At 39.6% G+C, this 13,693-nt stretch overlaps 1 protein-coding gene across 1 annotated transcript; it reads right to left on the bottom strand.

Moving 5' to 3' along the window:
- Positions 1 to 233: 233 nt before the first annotated feature.
- On the bottom strand, positions 234 to 1,130 carry LOC135626341 (large ribosomal subunit protein uL15x-like). Its single transcript, XM_065131568.1, has one exon. It carries the CDS (start codon positions 989 to 991, stop codon positions 542 to 544), a length of 450 nt encoding a protein of 149 aa, XP_064987640.1. The 5' UTR covers positions 992 to 1,130; the 3' UTR covers positions 234 to 541.
- Positions 1,131 to 13,693: the final 12,563 nt, after the last annotated feature.

The raw sequence follows: 13,693 nt of genomic DNA on the forward strand, positions 1-13,693 counted from the left end.
AACTCCACTATATTACTAGCAACTGCATACATAGACAGAAGTTACACATTAAATACTAAATTTTTTGTTATACATCAGCTTTCAACAGTAAAAGCATGTGAATGTGTACATGAACATCGGAAGATTCAACACAATTAATCATTCATAGTAACATTTATATAACTATGCGGAGATAATAAGCATGTAAAAAGGAATAGACATACATAGAGTGACCATGCTACTACGTAGAGTCGTAAGATTGCAAACCAGTGTATATTTAGGTTAATTCATTTATGAAGACCAATAATTATGAACCAGAAACAGATGCTCCAATCAAACATGAGTAGAACCCTAATCAACATCAATGGCATTACCAACTGCATTTGCCTAAATGTGAATTATAGACCAAGCACCACCTTCAAAGACAAAAGATCGAACACATCATAAACACTACACTACGCTTCAAGATCTAAAATCCAAGTATTAAGTTCGAGCAGATTAGGAAGGAAAAATGGCTTGGAAATAACGAGAAGAGTACGATACGACCGTCAGATTGCGCGGATCAGGCGGTGAGCACGACGGCGCCACCGGCGGCCTTGATCTTCTTCTCGGCGATCTTGGAAACGAGTTTGGCCTTGACCACGACGGGCCGGTCAGGCGGCAGAATTCCCTTGCCAAGCACCTTAAAGTACCCAAACTGGGTAACGTCGACCAAGGGGGCGGTGGCGCCGCCTTTGGCGGCGGCGGCGTCCTTGACAGCTTCGGGGACGAGGGACCAGAGGCGGTCGACGTTGACGGCGGGGCAGTAGAATTTGTTGCGAAGGCGGTGGAAGTAGCGCATGCCGACCTTGCCGAAGTAGCCGGGATGGTACTTGTCGAAGAGGATACGGTGGTGGTGCATGCCGCCAGCGTTACCGCGGCCGCCAGGGTGCTTCCGGTGCTTACCGATGCGCCCGTGCCCGGAGCTCACGTGCCCCCGCTTCTTCCGGTTCTTCCTGAAGCGCGTCGTCATCGTCAACACCACCTCCTGCCCTCGAAATGGCGACGGCCTGAACCCTACAGATTGGCTATTTATAGGGAGATAGAATGAGTAATTGCCGTCCGATCGAGATGCCAACGGCGCATGTTGTGGGCTAATTTTTCTGTTTGAACTCCGGCCAAATCGCATCAGTTTGGTCAACCAAAGCCACATGTTTGGCATTTAACGAACCGAATCTGATCATCAAACCCCAGCTCATCCATTTATTAATATTAAACTTATTCAAAAATAATATTATTACTAAATTTAAAATATTTTTTTTTTTTGGTTTGTTTCTTTCTAATAAAATCTACTTATGTCTCCATCTATCTATAATAATCTTTCTTTATGTTATCTTTCACTAAAGTTACACCCTTTTTTTTTACTAATAAAAATATTTATTTTTCTAACTCCATATATTTATCGGAATATCATCATTTGAGGGACATAAATTTTTTATTTATAATTTATGAACTATTTTTTACTTAGGTCTAAAAAAAAAACTAATATGATAACTATCTTATAAATTTTTTTTTTTATTTTAATCTAAAAAATAAAATACTCAGTAGCTCTTGATATTGTTAGGATCAAGAGCGGCACTAAGAGGGGGGGGTGAATTAGTACAGCGAAAAACTTTCGCGATTTCAGAAAAATATTCGTTTCGATTAAAACTGATTCCGATGAAAATGGCTTCGATTCAATCAGTTTCGGAGAGAAGTTGAACTTAAAAGCTTTCGTTAAAGTAAAAGAGAAGATTAAGGAGGTTTGCAGTAATATAAATTACACAAATGAAAAACAAACCAGAATTTAAAGTGGTTCAGTTAACATGACCTACATCCACTTTCGGATTTCTCCTCCGACAAGGTCATCGGTGTCTACTAAAAGCCTTCCTTCAATATGTGAAGACCGAATACCTCTTTACAGCGATTTCTCCTTTTCTCGGGTTTAGGAGATAACCCTTACAAGTCTCACTCCTCTTTCTTAGATGGTTATAAGGCTAAGAGATAAGGAGGAGAACTCCAACTTTTACAATACTTTTATAACTTAAGAATTCAAGATTAAGCCAATACTTTCATGCCCTTTTATGCAGAAAAGGGTAGGATTTTTATAGACCCCAATGACTTCAAAATTGGAGCTAAAAAGTGTCATATCCCCAAAATTTGGGGTACTGGCGGTACTACCGCAACTAATCTGATACTGGGTGGTACCATCGCCTGACAAGGGCGGTACCACCGTTGGCAGCATTCACTACTAGCGGTACCACTGCCCAATCTGGGCGGTACCACTGCCCAGTCTGGGCGGTACCATCGCCTAGATATCCTGGGTGGCATTGCTTTCTAAGCGGTGCCACCGTTGGCAGACCAACTAGGCTCTTAACAGGGCTGATCAATTCGGCCTAATTCAGCCCTGTTAAGGGCCCAATTGGCCCATAATTAAGTTAGTGAGATTACCTTCCAATTCTAACTTAATTTATGCTCTAACTACGATAATTAAGACATAATTATAGCGCTTCTTGTTCCAGTGCATCAATTGCTCTTTCGGCGAGCTTCCGACGTACTTCCGGCAAACATCCGACGAACTCTCGACAATGTTCCGGCGGACTCTCGGCAAGCTCCTGGACTTTACGACGATCTTCTTGGTGAGTTCCGACGAGCTTCTTTGACAAGCTCGTGGACTTCTCGGTTGGTTCCGGTAGAACTTCCGATGAACGTTTGGACTTCCGACAAACTCTCGAACTCCCAATGAGATCTTGATCTTGATTCCGGCACAACACCTGCTTTATGTCTTATTGCTATCATAGTTAATCCTACACACTTTTCTCAACATATAGATTAGATCAAACAAATTACAATTGACTTCATCATCAAAATCCGAGATTCAATAATTATCCCATTTTTTATGATGACAATCAATTGATGACGAAGTTAATCTTAACTCCCCCTATCTATATGCCATACTTAAGAAAAGATATTCTTGAATTGAAGACCTTTAAATTCAAAAAACAAACTGATAAGATAAGTTTATTAAACTTATCAGCATGCACATCATGATTTCTTTCATTATCTAACATTCTCAAAATATGATGCCAAGTATTTCTCAAAATGATATCAAGCCATGACATCCATTTTCAAGTATGATATTTTAAATATGAAAGATGACAAAGATAGCAATTCATCATTCTATGGTAAGATATCAATTGTAAAATAGCAAGTTAAGCTCTAGATATCTTATCATAATAAAATAAATTTATTAAGCAAACATTTTAAATATATATGATGAAATACATTTCATACATTTGTCATCAATTTATCATATTTTGATATTATTTCTCCCCTTTTGTCATCAAAAAAAGGAGAACAATTCAACAATACAAGAATGGTAAAAAAAATCAAGCAAGTTTCACACTCAAAAGTTCTCATCATTAAACGTTATCAACATTAAAGTGATATATTCCAACAACTTCTCCCCCTTTGTCATCATAATTTAATTTAATTTTGCATGAAGAGGAGGAAAGAAGGTAAGGAGGGAGTCCTAAGAACTAAATTTATGAAATGATCTGAATCAAGTCAAAAAACAATAAATAAGTTTTCATTAAAACATGCTTTCATTTTGATAAAGAGAAGAGATTCATTAAAAGGATCGAGATATCCATATGAAATCAAATCCTTACGAAAATTATCACACACATGCTTTCATTATCACACACGAGAAGGGATTCGTTAATACATGCTTTCATTATCACACACAAAAATTCATCTTTCAAGGATTAAGATATCCATTAGAATTCCTTCAATTTTCATGAGAAAAATTTATGGGAGAGGAGTGTCACATGAAGGAGAAATTCACGAATAAGATTTTATAGTGAGAAGAGCATTACATCAAATCCATTTCTAATTAAAAATTCATAAGAGTGAAATCCGTGAGAGATACATTTGTCAATTACTTCCATCTATCAAACATCTGTTGGGCTGACAGCCCATATTCAGCCCAATGTGAGCTTTATCAGCCCACATCTTACCCCCTCTTAACCTAACCCTAATTAACATTAGGGTAGTGTGGGTGGCTGCATTTTAGAGGTAGAAAAAGGTTATAAATAGGGCAGCAATGAGGGCAGCAACGTGGAGATCTTGGCAGCAGCAGAGAGGAGAAGAAAAAGGTAAAAAAATAAGAGAAATAAAAGGAAGAAAATAAGGACAACGCAGAGAGACTATTCTCAATCATCTAGCAGTGTTCTCATCTCAGGTTAGATCAAATCTATAATAGACTCTTGCTGTAATTACTTGGGGAGGTTTTAGATATTGTGGACAGTGACGTGATCCTTGTATCCTAGTTATTCTCTTGTGATTGTTGCTAGGGTTTAGGATAAGAGATTGAGATTTGTATATTCATTATTCTCATGGTGGATTATCTTTAGTTTGCCCCGTGATTTTTACCCTTCACATTGGAGGGGTTTTCCACATATATCTTGGTGTTCTATTTAATTATGATTTTATTTAATTCCACTGCATATCATGGCCTACTAGTATTTGTTTATATACAAAAGTTATTCTGCTTTATATCCCATCAACTAGTATCAAAGCAAGGGTTTTGGTGATTTAATTTTTGTATTTGAACATGGAGGCCAATAATGTTTCTCGCATGATTAGTTTAAATAGAAACAATTGGATGATGTGGAAACCAAGAATGGAAGATCTCTTATATTGCAAAGATTTATCTGGACCTTTGCAGGGGGATAGTGCAAAACCCACAACTATAACAGATGATGAGTGAAAGAGGTTAGATCGAAAAACAATTGGGTTTATTCGACAGTGGCTTGATGATAGTGTCTTTCACCATGTTTCTATTAAAATTTCTACATATTCTCTTTGAAAAAAGTTAGAAAGTCTCTGTGAAAGAAAAACAGCTGGCAACAAAGCTTTTTTGATAAAAAAATTTATAAACCTAAAATATAGAGAGGGTGCTTCTATTGCTGAGCATTTAAATGAAATGCAAAGTATTACTAACCAGTTATCCTCTATGAAAATGTCTCTTGATGATGAGTTGCAGGCATTGTTACTTCTCAGTTCATTACCAGAAAGTTGGGAGACACTAGTGGTTTTCCTTAGTAATTCTGCGCCAGATGGTGTTATCACTATGAGTCAAGTAACAAGCAATTTATTAAATGAGGAGTTGAGAAGAAAGAGTTCAACAACATCTCAGAATGATTCACAGACACTTATCTTAGAGAATAGAGGAAGGTCAAAGTCTAGAAGTAGTTCACGCATGAGTAGGAGAAAGTCAAGATCAAGAAAAGATATTGTTTGCTATAACTGTAGTGAGAAAGGACATTAAAAGAACCAATGTAAGCAACCTAAGAAGAGCAAGAAAAAGGAAAAAGAAGTGGAGTCTATGGAGTCAAAAGATAATATCACAACTACAATGCAGGGTGGTGATTATTTGATTTTGTCTCCTTCTGATGATATTTTTTCTTGTGTGTGTCAGGATCTTGAGTGGGTGATTGACACAGGTGCTTCTTATCATGCTACACCACGGAGGGAGTTTTTTGCTACATACAGGTCTGAAAATTTTGGTGTTGTCAGGATGGGCAATTATGGCACAGCAGACATCATAGACATAGGTGATATCCATTTAAAGATCAATCTTGGCTACAAGTTGGTGCTTAAGGATGTGAGGCATGTGGTTGACTTGAGGCTGAATTTAATTTCAGTTGGAAGGCTAGATGATGAAGACTATGATAGTAGATTTCACAGAGGGCAATGGAAGCTCAGTAAGGGTTCTCTTGTTATAGCTAATGGAAAGAAATGTCATACTTTATACAGGTTGCAGGCTAAAGCTTATGGTGAGCAATTAAATGCTATAGAAAAAGACTTCAACATGGAGTTGTGGCATAGGTGACTGGGACACATGAGCGAGAAGGGGCTGTAAGCTCTTTCCAAGAGAGAAGTATTGCTAAACCTCAGAGGCTTTGGGATCTAGAAAAGTAGAAGGTGTTTAGAAGTAGAGACGTAGTCTTCTTTGAGGATAAAACTTTTGAAGATTTGAAGAAGAAGACACCAGCCAATACTTCTACAGAAGGATTAGCAAATTGTGACCCAATTACTCCTCCAGTATATCAGAGTGATGGGGGAGATGTGCAGGAAGATAGTATAGAGTCTGATGTTGATCTACCTGTAGGATATGTTGAGTAAGAAGAAGTTGGAGAGCAACTTCCTGCAGAACCTCAATTGAGAAGATCTTCTAGACAACGTCAACCTTCCAGAAGATACTCTACATATGAGTATGTGATGCTTACTGATGCAAGTGAACCAAAGAGTTACCAGGAAGTAGTTGAAAGTGAGCAGAAAGAGAAGTGGTTAGTTGCTATACAGGAAGAGATGGATGCTCTTCAGAAGAACCATACTTATGATTTGGTGCTACTACCAAATGGAATGAAGGCCTTGAAGAACAAGTGGGTTTTCAGGTTGAAGACTCAAGAATATTGTTCTCAACTAAAGTATAAAGCTAGATTGGTTGTGAAAGACTTTGGTCAAAAGAAAGGTATTGACTTTGAAGAGATTTTTTCTCCTATTGTTAAAATGTCTTCTATTCATGTTACTCTTGGTATTGTTGCTAGCCAGGACTTGGAGGTTGAACAGTTAGATGTGAAGACAACTTTCCTTCATGGGGATTTGGAGGAGGGAATTTATATGGAGCAATCAGAAGGCTTCAAAGTCAAAGGTAAAGAGAACTTTGTCTACAAATTAAAGAAGAGCTTGTATGGGCTAAAGCAAGCTCCAAGATAGTGGTATAGAAAGTTTGATTCATTTATGACAGAAAATGAATACAAAAGAATAGCTTCATATCATTGTGTGTACATCAAATGGTTTGGTGAGGATTTTATTATTCTCTTATTTTATGTTGATGACATGCTTATTCTTGGGAAAGATATATCTAAAATTGATATATTGAAGAAAGAGCTGAGTGAGTCTTTTGCAATGAAGGACATGGGGCCAGCAAAGCAAATATTAGGTATGTAGATTTCCCGTGACAAGAAAAATAAGAAGATTTGGTTGTCACAGGAGAAATACATCGAGAAGGTATTGGAAAGACTCAGTATGAGTAATACAAAACCAATTGGTTCTCCTCTTGCAGGTCACTTCAAGTTGTGCTTAGAACAAAGTCCATCAAGTGATGAGGAGAAGGAGAAAATACGAAAGGTTCCTTATGCTTTAGCAGTTGGAAATTTAATATATGCAATGGCATATACGAGGCCAGACATCGCATATGCAGTTGGTGTTACTAGTAGATTTCTTGCAAATCTAGGCAAAGAGCACTGGGCAGTAGTGAAGTAGATTTTTAGATATCTCAAAGGGAGCTCTAAGGTTTGTTTAAGCTTTGAAGGTGGACCACATGTGTTAACAGGTTACACAGATTCAGATATGGCAAGAGATATAGATATGAGAAAGTCTACTTCAGGTTATGTACTTACTTTTGCAGGGGCAGCTGTGTCATGGCAATCCAGGTTGCAAAGGTGTATTGCTCTCTCCACCACAGAAGCAGAATATATTGCTGCTACAAAGATATGCAAAGAAATATTATGGATGAAAGAAATCTTACAAGAATTGGGGCTGAAACAGAAAAATTATGTGGTGCATTATGAAAGCCAGAGTGTCATTCATTTGTGTAAGAACCCAATGTTTCATTCCAAGTCAAAGCATATAGATGTCAGATACCACTGGATTCGAAATGTATTTGAAGAGAAGCAATTGCAGCTTCAGAAAATTCATACAGATGATAACGGAGCAGACATGTTGACAAAGACTTTACCAAAAGAAAGATAGGAGATATGCCTGTTAGTCATAGGTGCCTAGCAAGCCAATCACGTGAGTGATGGCACGTGTGACTTGATATAGAATCCTTTTGCTTATTATATTTTGACATATATCACTTTATAACTATTGCATATGTGCATATATATATTGTGATATCCTTGGATTTATGCAATGGGAATCGGATCGTGATGAGATCCCGAAAATGAGATCGATTCACCTTTAAATATATATCCTAAATAATCCCGGTCATAGGTTACTCGAGAGGGACATCGTGATAACCGGACAGACTAGTGTGCTATATACCCGTCCATATGATGGATGCAGCTAGTCTCATAGCTGCTCGTGTAGGGACACTAGGGATACAGTATAGGTGCTCATTGGAGAATGAGTTCACTGATTGATCCGCTTACGGAATGTTGGATGGTTGATGATGCCTTATTGTCAGACAGCGATTCCGTAGTCCTAGTGGTATATCTGGTCCTTAAACTTGAGACACCAAGGATGTCCTGTATGAGTGCTCCACTCTTTGATACCAGACTTATAGGTTTGGCTATCCCAGATCTTGTACAGTTGGTTATTGGGAGTGGTAGTCGACCTTACGAGGGTTATTGAGTGTCAATAGAGGATCATCCACTCTCGGTGTCATGAGAGGAATATCTTATGTGTTCTTGCTCAGACAAATCCCTGGCCAGGGTCATTCGGGTTGAGAGAGAAATAGTTCTCCGGGAGAATCTGATTAGAGCGAGACTCGAGTAGAAACCATATGGGTCTGACAACACCATGCTCGATATACGGTCTCTGGGATATAAGATGGATGAGGGTTTATAGGTATACGGTAATTGAGGACAGATATGTCCAAATGATTGGATTCTCCTGTATCATCTGGGGACTACGACGTAGTGGCCTAGTATGTTCGTAGTCGATAAGTCGAGTGAATTATTACATAGATAATAATTTACTGAGTTAGAAGGAGTTCTGACAGGTATGACTCACGGCCTGCTCGATATTGGGCCTAGAGGGTCACACACATATGGTAGGTATTGCGATGAGTAGAGGTTCGGATATGAGATATCTAACGAAGCCCTTGTCTTATTGGATCCCATGGATGAGATCCAATAAGAGCCCATGAGAGATTATTGGATAGAGATTCACTAATCTAAAAGGCTTGGGTTATTGGATGCAGATCCAATACCCACTAGGGGAGGATCCATTAGGGTTTGATAAGGGACCTCTATAAATAAGAAGGATTCAAAGCCTCATAGGCTAGAGCTTTTGCTTGCCTCTCCTATTCTCCTTCCCCTCTCCACCTTAGAGCAGGCCTGGAGTTTTGAGGAGCGTCGTTGCAGCCCTGTTTTGAGGAGCGTCGTGGCAGCCCTATTGCATCGTCGTCGCAGCTCTATTATATTTCTCGTTTAATGTCGGGCCTACGTGCCTATGATTAAGTTGTAATCACATGAGGAGGCACAGCGGGAGCGTGGATGCGATAACGGGACCCACGAGACGGACGATCGCGAAGCATGAAGATGCATCGAGATGTTGACGGAACCGACAAGGACGAGATGGACGATCATAGGGCATGGAGATGCACCGTTGCACACATAGATCTTGATGTGAGTGATTAGGCCTACTGGCTCGAGCCTAATCACATTAGGTTGTGGTCCATGATCATCTGGTGTGATTGCTTATACATATACTAGATATGTATATATATTTGCATGCGATGTAGATATATATTAAATATGTATATGTGTGACATGTCATATTAGGAGACCAAATCATAGAAACATCTCTCTCGATAATATTAAGTCGGTAAACGTGAGGCAATTAGATTAACCCACGTGGTCTTCCATCGTTATAAGTAGGAATCGATTCCCGGTGTAGGTTGAGTTGGTCGAGTCCCTCGAGACTCACCTATATCGTAATTCGCTATCTTGCTTACGACATAGAGATGTCACCGGTGACCTGAGGACATGGTATGCTTGGTCAAGTCTCTCGAGGGTATATCATCAAATCAAACTCATCTTATAACGAAGGTGTTGACTTAACCGAGTATAATAGTTGGTCGAGTCCCTCGAGACCATGGTGATTCGAAGGACAAACAGGACGGGAATCACAAGGAGTTATGATTGGCAAGAGTTGCCTACCTTTTAGGCTTAGTGTGATTGGTCGAGTCACTCGAGGTTACACTAAGATACTGATTGGATCCTGATCCCCACTAGAAGTCTACCGGAGACTTCCGTTTCACGTGCTGAGGGTGTCGCGTGACTCGTTAGTAAAATAGTGGGAGCATATTAAGATAGAAGTTCATATCTTCATAGTTTACTTCTTGCAAAATCTGCATGTTATTCATTTCTGCCGTATCTTTATTTTCAGAAAATGTTGCTTTCAAATCCCTTACGTGGCATACTTGATGTCAACCGCCTCACTAGTCTAAATTATACGGATTGGCTCTATAACTTGAGAATTATTCTCATAGCGGAGAAAATTGTGTACGTCCTTGATATAGTGATGCCTACGCCCGAAGAAGGGGCAAGCGAGGATGAGATCGCTCGCTACGTGAAGTACATTGATGACTCTACTCTTGCTCAGTGCTATATGTTAGGCTCTATGACTCCTGAGTTACAGAGACAACATGAAAAGATGGATACCAGATTCATTCCCCTACATGTCTGTAAATTGTTTGAGGAACAAGGAAAGACTCAGCGATATGAGATATCCAAGAGCCTCTTCCGCGCTAGGATAACTGAAGGGACACCGGTTTAGAACCATGTCCTAAAGATGATTGAGTGGATAGAGAAACTCACAGGTCTAGGAATGGTCCTAGAGGATAACTTGTGTGTGGACATTGTGCTTCAGTCCCTACCAGATTCCTTTTCACAATTCATAATGAATTTTAATATGAACAAGTTTGAAGTGACTCTCCTAGAGCTCCTCAATATGTTGAGGGAGGTAGAGAGTACTATTAAGAAAGAGAAGCCAGTTCTCTACACTAGTGAGACCAAAAAGAAAAGGAAAGCAGAAAGGTCCCTTAAGTAGGGAAAAGGTAAGGGCAGACCAGGTAAAGCAAAAGTTGCTAAGAAAGACCCAGCAAAGGGCAAAGGCCAGTGCTTCCACTATGGTAAAGATGAGCACTGGAAAAGAAACTGCAAAGAGTACCTTGCAGAAAGGGCGAAACAAAAGCTTGATGAAGCTTCAGGTACATTCATGATAAGTCTTCATTTGTCAGACTCTTATGATAACACATGGGTATTGGATACTGGTAGTGCTTATCATATATGCAATTCGTTGTAGGTTCTGACAAGGCCTAGGAGAATAGAGAGAGGCGAGATGGACCTCAAGATGGGTAATAGAGCAAAAGTTGCTATAGTAGCTATTGGCAAGGTCGCCCTACATCTGCTTGGTGGAGCTTTTATTGCATTAGATGCATATTATTTTGTTTCTTCTATTATCAGAAATATTATCTCCATTTCATGTTTGATAGTTAGTGGGTATAAATTAGTTTTTGAGAACAATGGTTGTTCGATATTATTAGATAATAAGATCATCATGAAAAGAATATTGCATAATGGTTTATTTATGTTAGACACTACTCCACATATCATGAATGTAAATGTATCCAAGAGGAAACGAGATGAGATGAGCAGTGCATACCTGTGGCATTGTAGGCTAAGTCACATCCATAAAAGAATGATTTAAAAGTTGCTAAATGATGGATATCTAGATCCATTCGACTATATGTCATATGCAACTTGCGAGCCTTGCCTTTGTGGAAAACTGACCAACTCTCCATTTAGTGGAACTGGAGAGAGAGCCACTGAGTTGTTGGAACTCATACATAGTGATGTATGTGGACCCATGTCAACTCATGCCATTGGTGGATACTCCTATTTCATTACCTTTACTAATGATTTCTCAAGGTATGGATATGTGTACTTAATGAAGTACAAGTCCGAGGCCTTTGAGAAATTCATAGAGTATAAGAATGAGGTGGAGAACCAGACTGGAAAGAGTATCAAAACTCTTCGATCAGATCGAGGAGGTGAATACTTAAGTACAGAGTTTACTCAGTTCCTCAAGGACCATGGGATATTATCCCAATGGACACCTCCTTATACACCTCAGATCAATGGTGTCTTTGAAAGGAGAAATCGTACGCTATTAGACATGGTACGGTCCATGATGAGTTTCGCTGACCTACCCATCTCATTCTAGGGATATGCCCTAGAAACCATAGCTTACCTTCTGAACAGAGTTCCAACTAAGTCGGTAGTGTCTACACCATATGAGATATGGAAAGGGAAGAAGCCTGATCTTAAGGTTGTTAAGATTTGGGGTTGCCCTGCCCACATTAAAAGACACAACCCCGATAAGCTAGAATCAAGGACAAAGCGATGCAAATTTGTGGGATACCCCAAGGAAACTTGTGGATATTATTTCTATCATCTCGAGGACCAAAAGGTTTTTGTAGCTAAGAGAGCAGTGTTCCTTGAGAAGGAACACATTCTTGGCGGAGATAATGGGAGAATGATAGAGTTAAGCAAGGTTGGAAAACTAAGCTCAAGCACCACTCTACAGCCCGAGTCTGTTCAGGTACCTAATACACAAGTTTTAACTTTACGTAGGTCTGATAGAGTATCTCATCCTCCTGAAAGATATGTGAGACATATTAGAGGAGAGGATTTTGAGGATATTGATCCTCAGACCTACGAAAAGGCTATTATGAGTATAGACACCGGGAAGTGGCAAGAAGCCATGAATTCTGAGATGGATTCTATGTACCAACAAGGTTTGGAACCTAGTTGATGCGCCCGAAAGCATTGTACCCATCGGTTGCAAGTAGATCTTTAAGAAAAAGATCGGAGTAGATGGAAAGGTAGAGACCTATAAAGCAATGCTAGTGGCTAAGGGGTATCGTCAAAGGCAAGGTGTTGACTACGACGAAACCTTCTCACCCGTAGCAATGCTAAAATCCGTCAGAATTCTATTGGCTATTGCAGCACACTATGATTATGAGATCTGGCAGATGGATGTGAAAACTGCATTCCTCAATGGGAACCTCGAGGAGGAGGTGTATATGATGCAACCTGAGGGATTCATGTCCAAGAACTGCCTAGATAAGGTGTGTAGGTTGCTTAGATTCATTTATGGACTAAAGCAAGCTTCCCGAAGTTGGAACATAAGATTTGATGAGGCAATAAGATCTTATGACTTCGTTAAGAACGAAGATGAGCCTTGTGTGTACAGGAAGGTAAGTAGGAGCATTATCACCTTTTTAGTGTTATATGTGGATGACATCCTGATCATTGGGAATGACGTAGGAATGCTATCCATAGTAAAGACTTGGTATCTAGACACTTCTCCATGAAGGACTTAGGGGAAGCATCCGATATCTTGGGGATTTGAATCTATAGAGATAGATCCAAGAGGATGCTTGGCTTGTCCTAGTCCAAGTACATAGAAACTATTGTCAAAAGGTTTGGCATGGAAAATTCCAAGAGAGGTCTCATACCGATGAGACATGGGATATCGCTTTCTACGAGTATGTCCCTAAAGACTCCAGAAGAAAGGGCAAACATGGATATGATACCTTATGCCTTAGCAATAAGGTCTATCATGTATGCCATGCTATCTACTAGGCCTGATATAACGCATGCTCTGAGTGTCACGAGCAGGTATCAGGCGGATCCAGGCTTGGAGCATTGGAAAGCAGTAAAGTGTATCCTTAAGTACTTGAGAAGGACTAAGGATCTTTTACTAGTATATGGAGGTAGTAACCTTAAGGTTGAAGGCTACACAGACTCAAGTTTTTAGTCTGATGTCGATGATAGCAAGTCAAATTCGGGGTACGTGTACACCTTGAATGGAGGAGCAGTGTGCTGGAAGA

The sequence above is a fragment of the Musa acuminata genome, chromosome BXJ2-11 (assembly GCF_036884655.1).
Source record: "Musa acuminata AAA Group cultivar baxijiao chromosome BXJ2-11, Cavendish_Baxijiao_AAA, whole genome shotgun sequence".
Classification (NCBI taxonomy): domain Eukaryota; kingdom Viridiplantae; phylum Streptophyta; class Magnoliopsida; order Zingiberales; family Musaceae; genus Musa; species Musa acuminata.